The 18,612-nt window shown below is 34.8% G+C and overlaps 3 protein-coding genes across 3 annotated transcripts; 1 reads left to right on the top strand and 2 right to left on the bottom strand.

Moving 5' to 3' along the window:
• Positions 1–139: 139 nt before the first annotated feature.
• Positions 140–7,429, bottom strand: LOC107895748 (probable phospholipid-transporting ATPase 5). Its single transcript, XM_041079646.1, has 13 exons — positions 6,663–7,429; positions 5,121–6,580; positions 4,919–5,029; positions 4,489–4,765; positions 4,176–4,264; positions 4,001–4,085; positions 3,713–3,922; positions 3,481–3,606; positions 3,252–3,350; positions 2,963–3,154; positions 1,731–2,875; positions 1,541–1,643; positions 140–448 (listed from the first exon to the last, which is right to left on the bottom strand). Exons 1-11 carry the CDS (start codon positions 7,080–7,082, stop codon positions 2,168–2,170), a joined length of 3,777 nt encoding a protein of 1,258 aa, XP_040935580.1. The 5' UTR covers positions 7,083–7,429; the 3' UTR covers positions 140–448; positions 1,541–1,643; positions 1,731–2,167.
• An 896-nt stretch (positions 7,430–8,325) lies between these two features.
• On the bottom strand, positions 8,326–10,549 carry LOC107897484 (uncharacterized). Its single transcript, XM_016822957.2, has 5 exons — positions 10,048–10,549; positions 9,753–9,863; positions 9,513–9,663; positions 8,937–9,223; positions 8,326–8,809 (listed from the first exon to the last, which is right to left on the bottom strand). The coding sequence occupies exons 1-5, from the start codon at positions 10,422–10,424 to the stop codon at positions 8,566–8,568; spliced, it is 1,170 nt and encodes a 389-aa protein (XP_016678446.1). The 5' UTR covers positions 10,425–10,549; the 3' UTR covers positions 8,326–8,565.
• Positions 10,550–11,545: 996 nt separating this feature from the next.
• On the top strand, positions 11,546–17,116 carry LOC107897483 (probable RNA-binding protein 19). The gene is made up of 15 exons (XM_016822956.2): positions 11,546–11,678; positions 11,786–11,893; positions 11,974–12,088; positions 12,275–12,969; positions 13,089–13,220; positions 13,741–13,830; positions 13,931–14,054; positions 14,436–14,759; positions 14,979–15,043; positions 15,354–15,528; positions 15,626–15,730; positions 15,818–15,919; positions 16,005–16,175; positions 16,481–16,612; positions 16,693–17,116. Coding segments are annotated over exons 1-15 (2,514 nt in total). The 5' UTR covers positions 11,546–11,676; the 3' UTR covers positions 16,867–17,116.
• Positions 17,117–18,612: the final 1,496 nt, after the last annotated feature.

The raw sequence follows: 18,612 nt of genomic DNA, 5'->3' as shown, positions 1-18,612 counted from the left end.
AGACTAACTCCTACATTCATGATATTGAAAATTTTCGGTATTGAAAACAACCAAGTCCCAGGAGTGAGCTAAAATAAGAATCTAATTCCTAGTCTAGAATAGCTTTCCACAAATTGTTTTATTTTCTTTTTTCTTTTTCTGATTGTTGAAGGCAAATACTAACCGACCAAAGTGAACACAATGATGATTGTTGGTACGAGAATCATGGATGCATTCTTAACTAGGAAATCTATATATAAATTCAAACTGATAGTTTCAAACATACCTTCTGTAAAATTGCTTTCTTGCTTTAAATGCAATGTGATTCTTTAGCTCTTCAATGCTCATCACAGGCTCGAGCTTACATTTTAATAAATCAGATAATCAAGAAATGCAGCAGAATTTACCAAGCTGGGAATAAGGGAAAGGTCCTTAACCTTTTCTTTGAGACATTCCATCAAAATAAAGCCTATAAAAAGGTCACAAGACAATGGTTATCCCATATATAGAATTTAACAACCAAGATCAACTATACATATAAGGGAATAACAAGCAAAAACTGAAGTCTAGATTGAACCGAGTCATAACAAAGAACATGAGAAACTGAAATATCGTGAGAACCAAACAGAGAACTTTGAATACAATGTAAGAGTGATGTTCTATGTTCAGTATCTTTCTTACTCTATAGGTGACAAGGCAAGCCTAAGCTATTTCTAGTTTATGAACATTATGCAAGTAAACTGAACAAAACTTAGGCCACATAGGGCTTCTAGAATCCCAACTACTCTTTGATTGCACTTATGTTGTGCAAGTCCCAAGCAAGTCAAACACAAGGCCATAAGAGACACTTCTCAGCCAGAGATACCAAGCAAAGCAAAAATTAATGGATAAAATGAACCAACCAACTAGACAAATGAATATTCACCAATAACAGTAGCAAGAATAAAACATAGAGCTGAATGCATCATCTTTCTATTTTTTTCCCATGAGGGGTTCCATAAATTAACTTTGGTTAGACCTTCATAACAAAAGGATAAGGTATAGAAATGGAAACAAAAGAAAGGAAGAATTATAAGACCCACATCACCATCACGAACATTCTTGGTCCGGAATGACTTCTTAAGAGGCAGGTCAAAAGGCATACTGAGTATGTCATTACAGAATCACCTAGTTAGCTACTGCAGTTTCCTTTAGAATTAGAACATCAAAACACTCACTCACACGCACACAGAGAAAAAGATAACTAAATAATGTCACCGAAATCGAATGCAATATGCAAGTGCAAAGGTGGTCAAATATTTCTCAAAGTATTTACGTTAGTGGTCATTAGTATTTCAACACACTTTAAGAAACTACGAAGAGAGTACAAGGAATGAGTCAAAGCCACAATCTTTTACAAGTAAGCTTGCATTACATAAGCACAGAAGCAGCCCAGGGGTGCCATACTAATTTAAAATCCAAACTTCCCAAAACAGCATTGAAAGAACCAAAAATGCAAGGGCAACCCATCAAAGCAAACTATCAAATTAACAAGTAAAAACAAATGTAAGGGTAAAAATACCAGGGGCTTGAAGCACCATCAAATCAAATTTATTGGGTAGTTGAACATGTCCAATTGCAATAGCACGTTTCACGGCAAGCTTCTTTAAGCTAATCAGAAAATCCTGCAAATAGGGTTCAAATTTTATTTCAATTAAATGCTCAACTTCTTTACCGATTTTCATTTAGACAGAGAAAAAAAAATAACTTACAAGCTCGGATTCAGAAAGGGAACAAAGCCAACTGATATCTTCAATGCTATTATTTCCTAAAATTTCTTCTTCTTACTCATATAAATGGAACGGTTTCTTTAACAAATATTTCATGTATTTTTGCAAAAGCTCGGCAATGGCTTTTGCTTTTTGTAGAACTTCAAAACCTCTGCAGAGTCTAAATGGAACGGTTTAAGGTTTTTTGGGTTTTAATTATTGATGCTAACAGAAAGGGTATTCTGTGTGTTTGGGCTTTTGGCTCTTCAAAAAATTTTAATTTTATTTCGACTCTTAACACAAAATTCTAACTTTCACCGATGCTCTTGTACGCATATTCAAAGATGCATCGAGTACAAGTAGAATAGTTTGAATAACATAAGCAATTTCCTAATGTACAATATCTGAATGAAATTAAAGAATGAGGAAGAAGTAGAGTATTAGGAAAAGGGACTGGCAGTTATTGATCTATATATGGGGCTATTTGTCACACTTCTATAAATTGACAATTTCTTTTGTTGCAACTGTTGGTTGAATGACAAAATTTTTGCATCAACTCTTGCTGAAAACCCAATGCGAGTAGACCTCTGGGAGTTCCTTTGTTCTCTTACCCACATTTCATTATCTCTCACATCATATTTCTTGTAGCACTGCTCCATTTCTTGGATGATATGATCATCCATGGGAAAATATGATCTTTGGATCACGATGTGTATGAAGTATGGTAGCAGAGACACGACGACCACGAGCACCGTGATCATCCAGTACAAGGGTGCCGATCCGATGCCTTCGACCAACACTTGGAATGCATTTCCTGAGAAATTTGGAGGCAATGCACCATAGACTAGCAAGAAAATGTACCATAACAGGATGCTTCCCCATATAGAGAGATGTTGGATCCAAGTGAAATGGCTGGTGATTAGGGCAATTTGACAATTGACAGTCCATATTATGCAGGTGTATGTTATAGCACCTAGAGAATCGATATCCGCTACGAATCCATTTTCTCGCATTGCTGTTGGGGAGAGTATGTAAATGTTTGCCAGGAAGATGACTAGAGAACTAACCACGCCATTTAATATCCACCCGATAATGCGGCTCCAGCTGAAGTGTACGTTCCTTGGCCCTTGTTGATAAAGTGCTGGAAACTGCTTCATTTCATAAGAACCAGAGAAAATTTGTGTAAATGTTTCGAAGATGGAAGCTTTATGTGTTCGTTTTTAGTTAAACATTACCTGCAAGCATATGTCCGATGAAACATCTTGCTCAAGGACTCCTAATGCTATGACAGGCAAGGATGTCAACATCACATTGAACATTGTCATATACCAATCATCATACAAGACTTCTCCAGAGAAACTTGTGTATAATTCATAGTAGAATAGAGTGAGGCCAAAAGCAACATTCTTGTAGACAAAATACAGAACCTACAACCATTTCACCAGTAATTAAGGTCTTGAATGTATGTATGTATATATGCATGTATATACATGAAATTTTTTTAAATATAAATTAAAGATGTACCATCTTTGATATTCTCTGATAACACCAATGGCCATGAACAATAAGCAATCTCTCCAAGAATCGGAATTGTGGTAGCGATAAGTCACTGGCCATGACTGCCTGCAAGTGATCATCCATGAAAAAACTACTTTTAGCTTGATGTACGACAAGTATATAGAACTAAGAGTCAATGCAGAAGCCTAAAGATCCCTTGCCACCATTGATCTAAATGAAAGTAATGAAAAATTACCTGCATTCCTTCCATACCACTGATCCCGACTCCAATATCAGCTTCTTGAATCATACCAACATCATTTGCCCCATCCCCAATTGCAAGAGTTGTTTTGCCAGTATATTGCTTTACTAATCTAGTGATCTGTAATTGCCACACAAATCAATATCATATGATGTTGAAAATTGAATTTGCTCAGCTTCCATGTATCATTGAAGGAGTGACAGGAAACAAAGACAAAATGCTATACCAGAGCTTTCTGTTTTGGGGACACTCGACAGCATATGACAGAAGCACAGTTAACAGCCAATTGCAAGAACTCATTCTTTACGTCCCCTCTCAAAGCAATTTCAAGAGCTTTTCCATCTATAACTAGACCAAATGGAGCCTCTTTGTTTCTTTCTTCACAGACCATTTTGTATGAACTTTCAATTTGTTGCAAAATGTCTTCTTTCATATCCTGAAAAGCTAGAAAAAGGAGTCACTGTTATTACCAAGCATATGACAAACATAATGCCCTTTTCAAGTTAACTTTTACCTTTACTTGGTTATTAGACTCAGCATCTCTGCTCAAACTCAAATGGAATTGCTTCATATCTTGACGGAGTAAGCTACAAGCAAATCTGCCAAATGGGGTAATACAATAGCAATTATATATGGAACTGCGATATATACACACACACAAAGATATGGAACTGTGATATAAGCCTCACCCTATATTTATGGCAGTCTCCCTCTTGTCACCAGTGAGCAGCCATATTTTCAACCCTGCTTGGGCAAGTTTATCTATGCACTCTGGAACCTGTTAGATCAAGTAGAATAAGCAGTTGATTGCAGGAAACTAATGTTGGAATCATATGCTTGTTAGATCAAGTAGTAAATGCAACAAGCAAGGACACCCAGGGCTGCTTTTTTTTTGAAAACTTTTGACATTTGCTTGAACATGTCTGAATATGTATCGTTGCTATTGAACAAAACCAGAGAAAACACATAGAAAGTGACAAAAGAGGGAGATAACTGACTGACCCCTTTTTGTAACTTGTCTTCAACAGCTACAACACCTAATAAGATTAAGTCCTTTTCTATCATTTCGGATGCTTGCTCTAGTAGTTCTTCTCTTTCAGGACCAATGGTAGCTTTGGCTTGTGTAAATATTGTGTTCCAACTTTCGTACTCAGCTGCCTCAATCGTCCTGAAGGCGAAAGCTAGGGTGCGAAGACCATCTTCAGCGTAACTTGAAAGATGCATAGTGGTTGCTTGCTCATATGCCTTCCCGTTATCAGCTAGTCTATCGAAGATTATGCTGAAAATCAAGACCAATTGAAACACATGACATAAGTGATAAGGTGGTTTCAATGGACTAGTCCCAAGTTATAAATAATGGATTACATTTCAATTCTTATTATATGAAATTGAATCAATCGGCATTTGAAGTAATCCAAGGTGTTAGATATACCTGTCTGCACCTTTGCAAAGTAGAAAAATTTGGCCATCTTCATTGCTGACTATAACCGACATCCTCTTACGCGAACTGCTGAATTCCAACAGATTTAGCAGCTTGTATTCCCTGAAGATGACCTTGATATATCATATTTAGGCATTAAATTGAAAGGAAACTATTAGAAACAAAGTAAATTTTGTGAAAAACAAGAAGTTACCTCTCAACTTCCTTCATAGAGGAAGGATCGAACTCCTTAAGAACCATCAATGATTGAGTTCTTCTACAAAATTGGAAACCGAACTCTTGTGAGGCGATAAGGAAAGATACTTCTTCTGGTGATTCTGCTTCATAACTTAGCTTATCCGTCTTATGATTATCATCTTCGAGAGGTATGCCTGTATGACACAAAGCCATGACTCTAAAGAACATTGTAATGACGAATAAGTTGGATCCATGGATCCAATTCTTGTTCGTAAGCCTGTCATCTCTAAAGTTGAAACCTTTGATAACAGGTCCCTCAGTTTGTGTAAGTCTTGCATTCCCATTTTGAGCACTAAAACTTGATACCGAGAAGTCAAATGGTTCAAAGCTTCGGGTTGCTCCATCGGTCTCATCAATACTGAACTCGAATGGTTCAAAATCAGTATTCATTCTCATTGATGCAGCAAGGTCAACCTCAGTTATATCACCCCCATATGACAATCCAGCAATTGAGCATTTCCTGAACTCCATCTGATTACATGTCAGAGTCCCAGTTTTATCTGAGAGTATCATTTCTACCTGGCCAAGTTCTTCGTTTAAATTCGAAGTCCGAGCTTGAACTGACTTGCATGTTACATCATCATACAGTTCTATGTCTTTATTGATAAGCATTGTTTGTAAAACTTTAACAACTTCAATGGAGACGTATAAAGAAATCGGGATTAAGTAGCCATACAATATAAGGGCCCGTATGAACTGTAAACCAGCTGATTGTACCGGCTTTGATGGATTGAAGAAGCGATCATCATATTTTTCAGAGTTCGAATCATCAAGGTCATTGACTTTATTATCATCTGGCAATTGAAGGTACCACCAATCAACCATGTCCTGCCTCAAGTACAATAAAGATCCAAAGGAGGAAACCAAGGAAACCAAAACAAGCATTGAGAAAAGAATGTAGATAATATGATCCATTTTCCTCTCTATCCAGCTACGTTTAGATGGCGACCTTGTCGAGTTCCGTACTGCTTTTGTATCATGTCCACTGAAGATCACTACTCCATAAATGTAATCAGTGTTTCTGAGTTTCGAATCTCGTAAAAGCAATTGAGAAGGGCTCAAAGGATACGATTCCTTCTCGAACTCTATGTTCCCAACAAAGGTGTAAAGGTTCGGATTCGGATCCTCACAGTGAACAGTGGCCTTAAATTTACTGAATTCTTCATCCTCATTCAAACAAAGACTGGCTTCCAAGCATCTTTTGATCTTCAGATTCGTTTCTCCATCAAGGTTCATGGTTTCCACATAACAAACACCATCTTCATAGCTGGAAGACAACAAAAGAAGATCACTCGGAAAGTATTCGCCTTTGTTAACCTTTACAACATCCCCTACACGAAGTTCTTTCCACAACTTATCTACAAACACCCCGTTGCTTATATGAGTCTTTACAGTTCGATTGTTTACATCCAAATCCTGCAAAAAAGAAAAACAGCTTTATCTAATAAGTAAATGGTACAAAATATAGATGAACAAGTGATGCTTAGTTACAAGTTACCTGCAAAAACCTATGCCAATCTTCAACAGCCTCTTTAAGCATGCTGATTCCAACCACAAACACCAAAGGAGCAATCAAGCTAGCTCGTGAGAAAGGAGCTAAAGAAAATAGTGAGAAAATTGCTGCCAATAAAAAATAGAAATTGGCTACTCTTCTAAACTGCTCAAAAAGTGCTCTTGGAAGGAAAGTCAGAACGTTGTATTTGGTTGTGGATATATAGTTGTAAGGGTATTTGTAAGGCTTTCTCTTGTGTAGGTGAGGCTCGTTGCAAAACACCACCCGAGAAAACCCCGGCCGACCGATGAGCTCACGAGCCGCCGGCCGTTCTTCGGATGTCAAGGGTCGAAAGCATGCAGCAAAAGAATATAGTTTGCTCCATCTAATCTTCCCCTTCCTTTTCCTTGATGATGCAGCCGCCATCTTTAACAAAGTTCACAAACTTCAAGCTCCTTCTTCAACTATATATCATATGAAGAAGAAAAGTCAAAAGAGTACGAAAATGCCTATGGAAAATCACATAGGTCCCTGGCGTTCAGAAAATTATAGATTCCGGCCATTGTAATCATGGATGTATACACAAGTAGTGTAAATACAAAAACAAAGGAACAAAGTTCATTGATTTTTGTAATGTTAAACATATTCTATCATTGTAGTTTCTGAAATAGAAGGACTTTCCAATGCTAGAAGTTGGACTTTCCTAGATCTAGCAGGCCTTCATTAAGCCGCATTTCACGGATAAAAATATATATACATTTTCATCCCTCGTCCTCAAAAACACTTCACCCTTTTCTTTCTTTGTGTTAAAATATTATATGATTATATGCAAATCGACCTTGCCTTGCTGTTTACTTCAAAATACTCAAAAAGGTCTTCAAAGACTTGGTTTTTGCTTAACCAATCAGAATTGCCTCTAGATTCGAGAATTGAATCTTGGGAAGGTGTTTTTTTTTCCAAACCAAATATATATATAGTCAATTTTATGAAGGTGACAATGGGCATCTTAAAGATTACAAGAGAAAAGCAATTAATATTATTGTTCAAAACACGAAAAGAAGAACAACATAAAAAATTACTCTATTGTGTTCATCTGCCTCTAGATTTGAGCTTCCTAATATATAAAAGGATAGTATTTCATGTGTTATTTTATTCTGTTTCTACAATGTCAGCCAACCTTTTTTTATATATCTTCAAAGACTAAAATAATTCCACAGAATCATTCATGTATTGTTATATATCTTCAAGAACATGGATTATAATTACCCTGAGCAGCCCTCCAAAGCTCTTAAATTATTCGTTATTGGTTAGGTGACGCATAAACACAATTAATGGCGTGATAATCTGTGGGTAATGAAATTTACACGTTAGTTTTGAGAACTTGAAATGCGTTAATTCATGGGTATTTATTTTCATTATTATCCTTTCATCAAGGAACTTTGGCGTAGGAGCCCAGGCAAAAATGATTAAAAAACAAAGACCAATTGCATAGGCTTGCCGAACTGAAAAACAAATGAACAATTAATAAGCTTGCCAGGTGAATAGAGCCTTTGACTTTGAATATAATGGTTCATATTAAACTGATATCAAGTACCAATGCAACTAAAACCTCCATGGGGAAACAACAAGGTTATATACAAGGCAGAAAGTTGGCTTGTGGTCAGACCAATGATCCCAATATAAAAATGTATAAGATTAATTCGCAGATTTATTCTGACTTACTTGCGTTGATAGCTAAAAACAAAGGACATTAAAATCGAGCAATGCACAACTAGATAAGGGCCGGCTAAGAAATTTGTAGCTAATCATGGTTGTTGGCACTTGGCAGGCGGCACTTTGTAAACATATCTTGCCTTTTGCTGCAAATATTGGGAATTTGATAGTGTAAACCCACAAATAGTATGTTATTCTAACTCCCCAAAATCTGATTTGACATTGAAGGAAGGTACTTTATCCATAAGTTTCCATGAGATGAGCCTGGAATGGTATCATTTCCAAATTCAGAGCAAACAATCTTGGGGCCATCATAATGAGTGATCATGCTCTTTTCAATGGTGTCTACTGATGCTGGTTCCTTCACCAACCAGGAATTTGAAAGCTTTAGATATCTGTTATAGAGGGCTAATCCTATTGCAGGGTTCCTTTTATCACTCCTGCATATATATATATACATGCAAACGAATGTAGAAGTAATCATTCTCTGGTTATGAGATGAATATAAGGAAGTAATATTATCATCTTTATGACGAATATTACAGCGGAAGGGAAAAAACAAGAAACCTGTCACTCCAATTCAGAACTTTACTCCACCATAAGACGGCCTCCAAAAACTCCCCTAGTTTCTTTCCATTAATCAAAAGCAAACTTAAGCCAGGCATACATGCATCCTTCACATATGGTGTCACGGATATCCATGGTTTTGAGGCCGATCTTTGAATAGCATCCAAAACATCCAAGCTGATATAGCTGTTTAGCCTATTAGAGCAGTCCTCAGCAGCTGCAGCACCATGAGCGCTTAAGTCAATTCCGGTTAGCTCTTCTATTCTTCCCAGCAATGAAAACCAAGTCTAGAAATTTTACAAGAAGAAATGCCATCCCAAATAAGAAAATAGCCTAATGTTCAAATACATTCATTAATTGACCACAAAATCCTCTAAGCCTGTAACTTCCCATCAGGGGTAAGGCAAGCACTGAACAACTAAATATATGGAGGCAACATAGAATCCAGTTCTTCTATTTGCATCAGAGAATGCATGCAATCATGTTTTAAAGTGTTCCAACTTCCAATGTCTTGAACATATATTAGGAATTTAATCTATTAGCTACTATAAATTACATAGTAAAGAAGAAACCAACCATTAAAATTAGATTGGGAGAAACATATATGAATTTTGTTAGAGACTGATGAACACTCGGTATAATGAAAGGTGCTATTTCCTCAAGATTGAGACTGTCATATTCTGCTTCAGAAGAAGCCCTCTTAAATATTTCTTTCACTTTCTCTTGCCTACATATTTTGACAACAACATCAACAAGAATCAAGACATGAACCTTGTAAGTATGTAATAATAATAAGAAGAAAAAACAATATATTACCCATGAAGTTCAAGGTTTGAATGTGGAAATAAAACTTTCAACTTATAAAAGGAAACTTTGTCTTTGTCCCCTTGAGGTGTAAAGAAATGAAAGTGAAGCAAATCTGGATATCTGAATATTTAGAAAAACACAGAAAAAATGAGTGAGAAAAGCAGAACAGGCGACAAATTATTTAGCATTTGGAATCTTGAAGTAAACTCTTCAAATTTGCTCTTAGGATCATTAATGGCCGATAAGACTAGCACCCAAAAAAGGTCCCTGAAAACAGAGCAAGTTCGAGAAATTAAACCGATACCTTGAACTTGAAAGAGTTGAGTTGGCAAGGACTACCAGCACTTTAAGGTCCAAACATTGCATCCATGAAACAATGTGTATCAACCCGTCATCTTCATCAACGGCGAGTTTCACGGTGGGAGAAGGAGAGGAGTGGGAGTTAAAAGGGACCCAGTTTCTGTGAGGGTCGGAGGGGTGACGGAAATGGGAAGCCGGTAAGAATTGTAGGAGTCCGAGAAAGATGATGAGGGCAAAGGCGAGAAAGTGAATGACGGGTTCTGGAGTCGGATCCTGGTTTAGGTCCGGATAGATAGTTCCACGATTCTTGGAAGTGTTAGTGGGTTGAGTTGGTCTTCTGTTCGTGCCCGACGATCTCCACGACATGTACGAAGAAGACATTGACTTTGCCTTCACAACTTTCTTTTGTTGGAACAAGGAAATCCCCGAATTAACTCATCTTCGTTGTACATTTCTGTGTAATGAGCCCGGCATTCCTTTTCTTTTTCTTTTTCTTTTTTTAATCTCCGCCGGCTATGTATAATATATTAATTATTTAGTAAGTAAAAATGTATAGAAAATTAACAAGATCAATAAAATAATATATAATTATATTTTTAAATAGAATATATATTATAAAATTAAATTATTATTTTACAAAAATTACTTTAAATTTTAAATTATGTAGGAGTATATTTGTAAATCGATAAAGTAATTGGATTAGAACGTAATTTTTTGTAAGTAATTATTTAAATTCTCACTCTTCATTAAAAATTACATAGTATAACTGGGTGCTGCAATTAAGGTTGTAAATGAACCGAGCTTGAACGAATAAACCTTTGTTCATGTTCACTTGCTTATTTTTAAGCTTGTTTGTGTTCAATTTATGTTTGTTAGAAATTTCAAATTTTTGTTTATGTTCGTTTATTTAAAATTATTTGTGTTTATGTTCGTTTGTTTAATATTCACGAACAATATTAATAAATAATAAATAAATACACACATATTTTTAGATATAAAATAGTCAAATATAAATATTAATAATTATATTATAAATAAAAAAATACAAACCAAGATAATTTTATTAATATATACTAATAGAACAATAAATGAGCTTATTCGTGAACATAAACGAACTGAACACATTTATATTCGTGTTTATTCGTTTATTAAAGGAACATAAAAATTTTATTCATACTTATTTATTTAGCTTAATAAATGAATATAAATAAACGTTATACAAACAATTCATGAACAGTTCATCGAAGGTTTTGTTAATTTACACCCTAGATGCAATTACATTTTAGTGGACCTTACTAATTAAGTGGTTACCAAACATATACTACAATAAAGGTGATATTTGGATTGAGATATGCAAGCTCCAGAATTGAATGGCCCATACTAATGAACCAAGAAATGGTCCAAACCATTCTAAAAAACAGGCCAAATTCGTGGGCTTTGTTTTGACCCGTAATAGACCCGGTTCAAACTTCAAATTCAGAGGCCCTTCTTCCTTTCTATTCAAAGGCAACTTTCAACGACTGAGCGAACCCTTACTCTAGCTGAACTTCGGCCTTTAGAAACTAGAACAGAAAAAAAAAAAAAAATTCCCTCGACAAGCGGCGCCCTGACTTAGCTCAATTCGAGAGAAATTATGTAAGAACTTTGTTTTCTTTTCCAGTTCTCTGCTGAATCACTATAGTTATTCACAATTTGACTATTTTGTTTTTTTTTTCTCTTTTGTAATTTTTTGGTTTGGGAAGGTCTAGAATATGTGTGAAAAATCTGCCAAAACATGTGGCGGAAGATCGTTTAAGAGACTTCTTTTCTCAGAAAGGAGAAGTTACAGATGCCAAGCTTATGCGCACCAAGTAACTATTAACTTCTTTCTTTTGTTTTGTTTTAAAATTTTTAGTTAATTGTTTCTTAATGAATTTATATTTTTAATCAGAGATGGAAAGAGTAGACAATTTGCATTTATTGGGTACCGTACGGAACAAGAAGCTGAGGCAGCTATCAAGTACTTTAACAAGTCTTATCTTGACACTTCTAGAATCATATGCGAGGTTTGCCCCTGCTTTTTTTTCTTTTGGAACTTCAAAGGGCTTCCCATAATTGATGTTTTCGTATGTAGCTAAAGAAAGAAAGATGGTATACTTATTGGGAGCTGAATTGATTTTGAAATGTATTAGAAGAAACAAAGCTTATGTTGCTCTCTTTCAGATTGCTAAGCTTATGTTGCTCTCTTTCAGATTGCTCGTAAAGTTGGGGACCCGAACACGCCTCGTCCGTGGAGTCGGTATTCTGCAAAGAAACAGGATATCCTGACTGAAGCTACGGACAACACAGTTGGGATTAAAGGTTCTGCCTTAACTGATTTTAAAGGTGGAAAAAAAGATATTGAAAATGGTGAGAATGATGATGACCCACAGCTTCAAGAGTTCCTTCAGCTTATGCAGCCGAGGGTTAAGTCTAAAATGTGGGCAAATGACATTGTACTTGACACCCCAGTAAATCAGAGTAGCAAAGCTACTGAGAAAAAAGGTATAGCTGAGAAGGAAGGCAGACAGACATCGGCTCTGGTGGAGTCCGACTCAGATGAAACCAGCATTGCATCGGATGAAGATGAAACCAAAGCATCAGACAATGTTGCTCGTGATGAGGTAATTTCGGATATGGATTATTTCAAGAGTAGGGTGAAGAAAGATTGGTCAGATTCAGAAAGTGATGACGATGAGGAAAATGATGCTGATGAGGATGGCCAAAAGGGAAAGCAGAAGTCACTCTCTGAGAATGTTATCCAGGATGAGACTCAAGAGGATTCATCCAAAGATCTTGATGGTGAAATCCTTGATCCAGGCAACCCATCTTTAGGCGTGAAAGATGACAGAGATGAAGTCCTTGAGAGTGGTCGACTTTTTGTTCGTAACCTGCCATATACAGCAAAGTATATTTCTGTACACAACTTGCTGGTTTTATTATTTTTTAAATTGTTATTAAGGGCATTTCATGGCAGTATATTCAATTTTGTTCTATCTTTTTTTTTATTCCCATTTTCATCAACAGTGAAGATGAGTTGACGGAACTATTTGGCAAATTTGGTGATATCTCAGAAGTCCATCTTGTTATTGATAAAGACACTAAGCGTTCCAAGGGAATTGCATATGTTCTTTACAAGGTTCCAGAATGTGCAGTCAGGTATTATTTGTTAATTTGTTTTAGTGGTGGTTTTGATACTTCAAAATTTGTCAAAGCTTAATTTGAAGGTTTGTTAATACATACATGCCGAGAGCTCATAATTGAACATAGAAGGAATAAATTTTATAGTGCATTTGCTAGGTGCTATAAATTTCTGGCTGCCCTCTTGAATTCAAGGTTTGCATAAGGGTAATGCTTGTTTTTTGGGGCACAGCAATTCTAAGGCTTACCATGCATACCTAGTAGAACTTTTAAAAATCCTATTTTTCTACTAATATGTTATTCATATATTATAAGATTCATTTCTTTTTCTTCATCTGCAAAAGATTAAATGCAGGCTGATCCCTTTGGGAGCTTTAATTCTTAACCTCTTGTTCTCTGATTTTACTAATAGTAAAGCAGAGCTGATCATTCAGCCTTCTGTGTTCCTTACATATTTTAGGGATATATCTGTGCTTCGAATCGTTTTATGATATCCTATATGAGCTTATGGATCTTATTGCCTGATTAATTTTTGCAGGGCTTTAGAAGAAGTGGACAAATCGATTTTTCAGGGTAGATTATTGCATGTTATGCCCGCAAAACTAAAAAAACCTGCAGACAAACAAGAGTAAGCGGATGCACTTACAATCTGCTCTTTACCCTTCAGGTTTCAATGATAATTGCTTCCCAGATATTATGGTCATTAATCCAATGTTCCTATCTCTTAGGATCAATGTTTCAACTAACCAAGGATCAAAAAGCTTCAAGCAAAAGAGGGAGGAAGAAAGGAAGGCATCTGAAGCTGGCGGGGACACAAAAGCATGGAATAGTCTTTTCATGCGCCCTGATACAGTATGTTTTATTGAATATATCACAGCATTTTTTTTCTCTTTTTTAACGAAATTAATCCTAGGCAGTTTCTGTATCTTATCTGAATTTAAAGGATGTTCTAGTTTTTGCCATTGACCATGAAATGCTTTGTCATTTGCAAAGGACATTTACTGATCTTGAACTGCATTTCACATGCCCTTTTGTTATTAACTTAACCATGCTGAATACCCATGGATATGAAATTATTTTATTGAACTAACAATCTCTCTGTCCTGTCATGTTTTTGGCACCGATAATAGTAGTCTTACATCTTTGGCTATGCTTTACTGAAGTGCTCTTATATGTTAATTATGTTGCTATTGTATCATTGACCTCTCTTTTCATTTTCTTGCATATTAATAGGTTGTTGAAAACATTGCTAGGAAATATGGAGTGAGTAAGAGTGAGTTGCTTGATCGAGAAGCAGATGATCTAGCTGTCCGTATTGCTTTGGGGGAAGCTCAAGTGATTTCAGAGACCAAAAAGGCCCTTACAAATGCTGGAGTAAACATCTCTTCTTTGGAGGAAATAGCTGCTGGTAAAATGGATGGGAAAAAAAGGAGTAACCATGTTCTGTTAGTCAAGAATTTGCCATACGGTTCATCGGAGGGTGAACTAGCTAAGATGTTTGGAAAATTTGGGAGTCTAGACAAGATTATTCTCCCTCCAACAAAAACATTGGCCCTGGTATGCATTTATGTTCTAATTAGAGCTTCTAAATAGATTTTTGGTTTAGGGCTATGCATTTGGAGGTGGGGTAGGGGAGTGTTTTTCTCCTTTTAAAATTGATGATGTGGAAACATGTAAATGTGAAGAACTGGCAAATTTGATTTCAGGTTATGTGACTGTTATATGGTGCATGACTGTTTTATCCTTTATTGATGATTTTGGTGTATGGCATTTCAGGTTGTTTTCCTAGAACCAGCTGAAGCTCGTGCAGCATTTAAGGGTTTAGCATACAAACGTTTCAAGTGAGATTTTCCCCTCTTTTGGACATTAGTTTAACTCCTTTACAGCTATTCAGAATAATGAATTTACTAGTATATTTTCTTATTGGAGAATATTAGTTAAAGTTTCAAATTATCTCCAGATGAATGCTTATTTTTTTTTTTTTAGTTGTACTTGCTTAAACTTGGCGGTTGTTAACCTGAACGGTTTCATTCTGGATATCTTCATATATATTTGTTAGGCACTGTGGTGGATCCTATATTTTAGAATCTTTCAAGTGTGCTGGAATTAGTATTCATGGAACCTGAATTTGGTTTTCTTCCATTAATACAGGGATGCTCCTTTATACTTGGAGTGGGCTCCTGACAATGTTCTGAATAAGAGTTCAGCCTCTGAGGGTGACAAAAAGAATAATGTAGCTGTTGGTGAACATGATGTTAAAAGGGCAATTCTGGAACAACATGTAGAAGGAATATCAGATGCAGATATCGATCCTGATAGAATTGAGGTTCGGCATATGATATGAGTTTTCCTTTTTCCTCTTCTCTTTCTTTGGTGCAATAAAGCTTTTGCTTTGATTACTTATCATTGCTTTTCTATCTCAGTCACGATCTCTATTTGTCAAGAACATCAATTTCAAGACTACCGAAGAGAGCTTGAAGAATCATTTCACTGAACTTGTGAAGGAAGGAAGAGTAAAGAGCATCAGGGTAATTATTTGGGTATTCAGAACCTTTTTTAAATCACTATCGATCTTGTCCTTCTGATACTTATGGGTTTGCCATTCTTTTTGGCAGGTAAAAAAGCACTTGAAGAATGGCAAGCAAGTCTCGATGGGTTATGGTTTTATCGAGTTTGATTCAGTAGAGACAGCAACAAACATTTGTAGAGACTTGCAGGTAATTACAATTAAGATCAACTAATTTAAAAAATATAGTTTCAACAATTTGAGGTGCAGCGTTTTGATGCCTTTCTCTCTTTTAGGGAACTATTTTGGATGGGCATGCACTTATCTTACAACTTTGTCATGCCAAGAAAGAACAAGCAGTGAAAAACGTTGAGAAGGATAAAAGTTCAACAAAGTTGCTTGTAAGAAATGTAGCTTTCGAAGCAACAGAAAAGGATCTAAGACAGTTATTTAGCCCATTTGGCCAGGTATTTTTTATTTTGTAAACTTATGAACTTCATAAATGATTTAAGGACTACATATTCCCCCATTACATAACCAACTCTTGTCGTCATCATTTTACTATTCTATATTGCTCATGAGAATCATTGTAGTGAATGATGGAATCTTGCATGATAAAGAACCTAAAAGGAAAAAAATATTGAAACTTGATTAATTTGAACCTAATTTATGAATTTTTAATCCAAGCTTGGCACTAATATTTTGTCTGCTAGACACCAAAATGTTCTATGTTTCTCTGGTTGACCCTAGTTTTTTTTTTCTGGCTGTCCAGATCAAGAGCTTAAGACTACCAATGAAATTTGGAAACCATAGAGGGTTCGCATTTGTGGAGTTTGTTACGAAGCAAGAAGCTCAAAATGCACTTCAAGCACTTTCGAGCACCCATCTTTACGGTCGTCATCTGGTAAGTCTTCTCCAATATTTAAACAATTTTGCATGTCCCTTTTCAACAACAACGATGTAAATGCTGTCTATGATTTTCAGGTGCTAGAAAGAGCAAAAGAAGGTGAGACTTTAGAAGAGTTGCGGGCCCGAACAGCTGCACAATTCACCAATGAAGAAAATGGGTTTCAAAATCCAACTAGATTATCAAAGAAGAGGAAGAACATGGATAGCTTGGACGATGGCAGAAAGAAGTTAGAAAAATTCTCAGATTAGCACTTGAAATGGAACATAGTGAATGCAGTGGGGTAAGCAGGAGTTGCTTTTCTTCAATTTCTGCTACCTCCTATTTGTATGTTATGCTTGCTTTCATTTTTTTTCCTTGTTAGAAGCTACAAGCTAGCATCAATTTTGTAGGCCTCTTTTGCTTTTGCTTTTTCTTATTTAATTTGTATGAGGATGGCAAAGTGTAAAATATAATTTATAGATACTTGTTTAGATCAAATATTTTTGGTCTTCTCTGAAATGTTTTTGATTCTTTACAAATTGACACAGTAATCTACTACAGATTTCCAGGTCTTCAAAGAAAAACCAAATCCCTAAGCTCCCCTCTTTTCATTATTTTGTGTTTATTCTGTCATCTTCTTATACTTAACATGAGCAGCCCACTTAATGTTGCGTTTATATATAAAGGGTTATAGAGTTATTCAGTAGATGAGGAAAGGAAAAGGTCATTGGCTGTTTGGCATTGATTTGCTTGCTTTCCGAATCCAACTAAGGTGGTGATAGTAGGTAGAAGCTACTGGCTTTTCCTTGTTGATTTCCAATGTATTTTTGTAGGATGAGTTTGGAAGGTACTCAGATGGTTTTGGATGTAAAACTTGTGTACAAGCTCGTCGTGTATATGAAGCATTCACAAAAAACTTATGATAAGCATTTGTGTTTGATAAATAGTTAAAAAATTTTGTTCTAATTAAAATAAAATTTTTAATATTTAATTCTATTAATGTGTTTGACAATTTTATTAATTTTTTAATTAATCCAAACTTTCAGAAAAAAAAAGTGTTGAATAAATAAGTAGATAGATAGTGTTATGTTAGAAATGTTAAATTGATTTTATTCTAAAAATAAATTCTTTTTTCTCTTAAATCTAAATATTATATTTAATTTTTATGACAAAGCCATACAAATAAAATATTATATTAATATTGATCTGATTAAATTTAAGAAATAAATCATTTTAGAAAACAAAATTAATTTTATAAAATAATATAATTATATTTAGAGAAAATATTTGGTACACTAACCTCACAAGTAGGATTAAGGGGTTGACAAGTGTTCTATAATATTATAGTAAAATATTAGAACAATAAATATTTTTTTTAAAAAAGAGAGACACATGTCAATATTGTAAAATTACTTATGGAATAAAAAAAATACATTGTCGGTATATCAAATATTAATACTTATATTTAATACTTTAACTTTATTAAGGTCAATGTTTAGTATACTAACGTATACTATTTTAATTCCATAAATAACTATAAAAAATTGAAATATTTACCTTTTGAATATATTATTATATTTTTATACCACACTTGTCAACTCCTTAACTCTGTTTATGGAGTTAAAAACTCAATTCATAGTGTACTAAATATTTTTCTCATTTTACTCATATACCAAAGCGCATTTTAATATAAACTTTTTTTTTTTGCAATGCATGAGCTATGTATAAAACTATTTGAAATATAATAATGTTTTGAATATAAAAAAATGCTATATTATTAAAATTGCAAAACATAAATAATTTTTATAAAATATGTTTATTTTAAAATTATTGTACAACTTATGTTTAAAAACAATTATAAAATATTTTTAATCTTAATTAAAGTATAATATTTATTTATTCATGAAAGCATTTTATTTTATTTTTATGGTTTATTTTATGTATAAATATTGGCAAAACTAGTGAGTTAAAATTGATTATGGTTTATTTTAATATAATATAACAAATTCGATTAA

This window comes from Gossypium hirsutum, chromosome A10, assembly GCF_007990345.1.
Source record: "Gossypium hirsutum isolate 1008001.06 chromosome A10, Gossypium_hirsutum_v2.1, whole genome shotgun sequence".
Taxonomy (NCBI): Eukaryota; Viridiplantae; Streptophyta; class Magnoliopsida; order Malvales; family Malvaceae; genus Gossypium; species Gossypium hirsutum.
The sequence above is the reverse complement of the archived record's forward strand: the minus strand, read 5'-3'. Positions and strand labels throughout refer to the sequence as shown.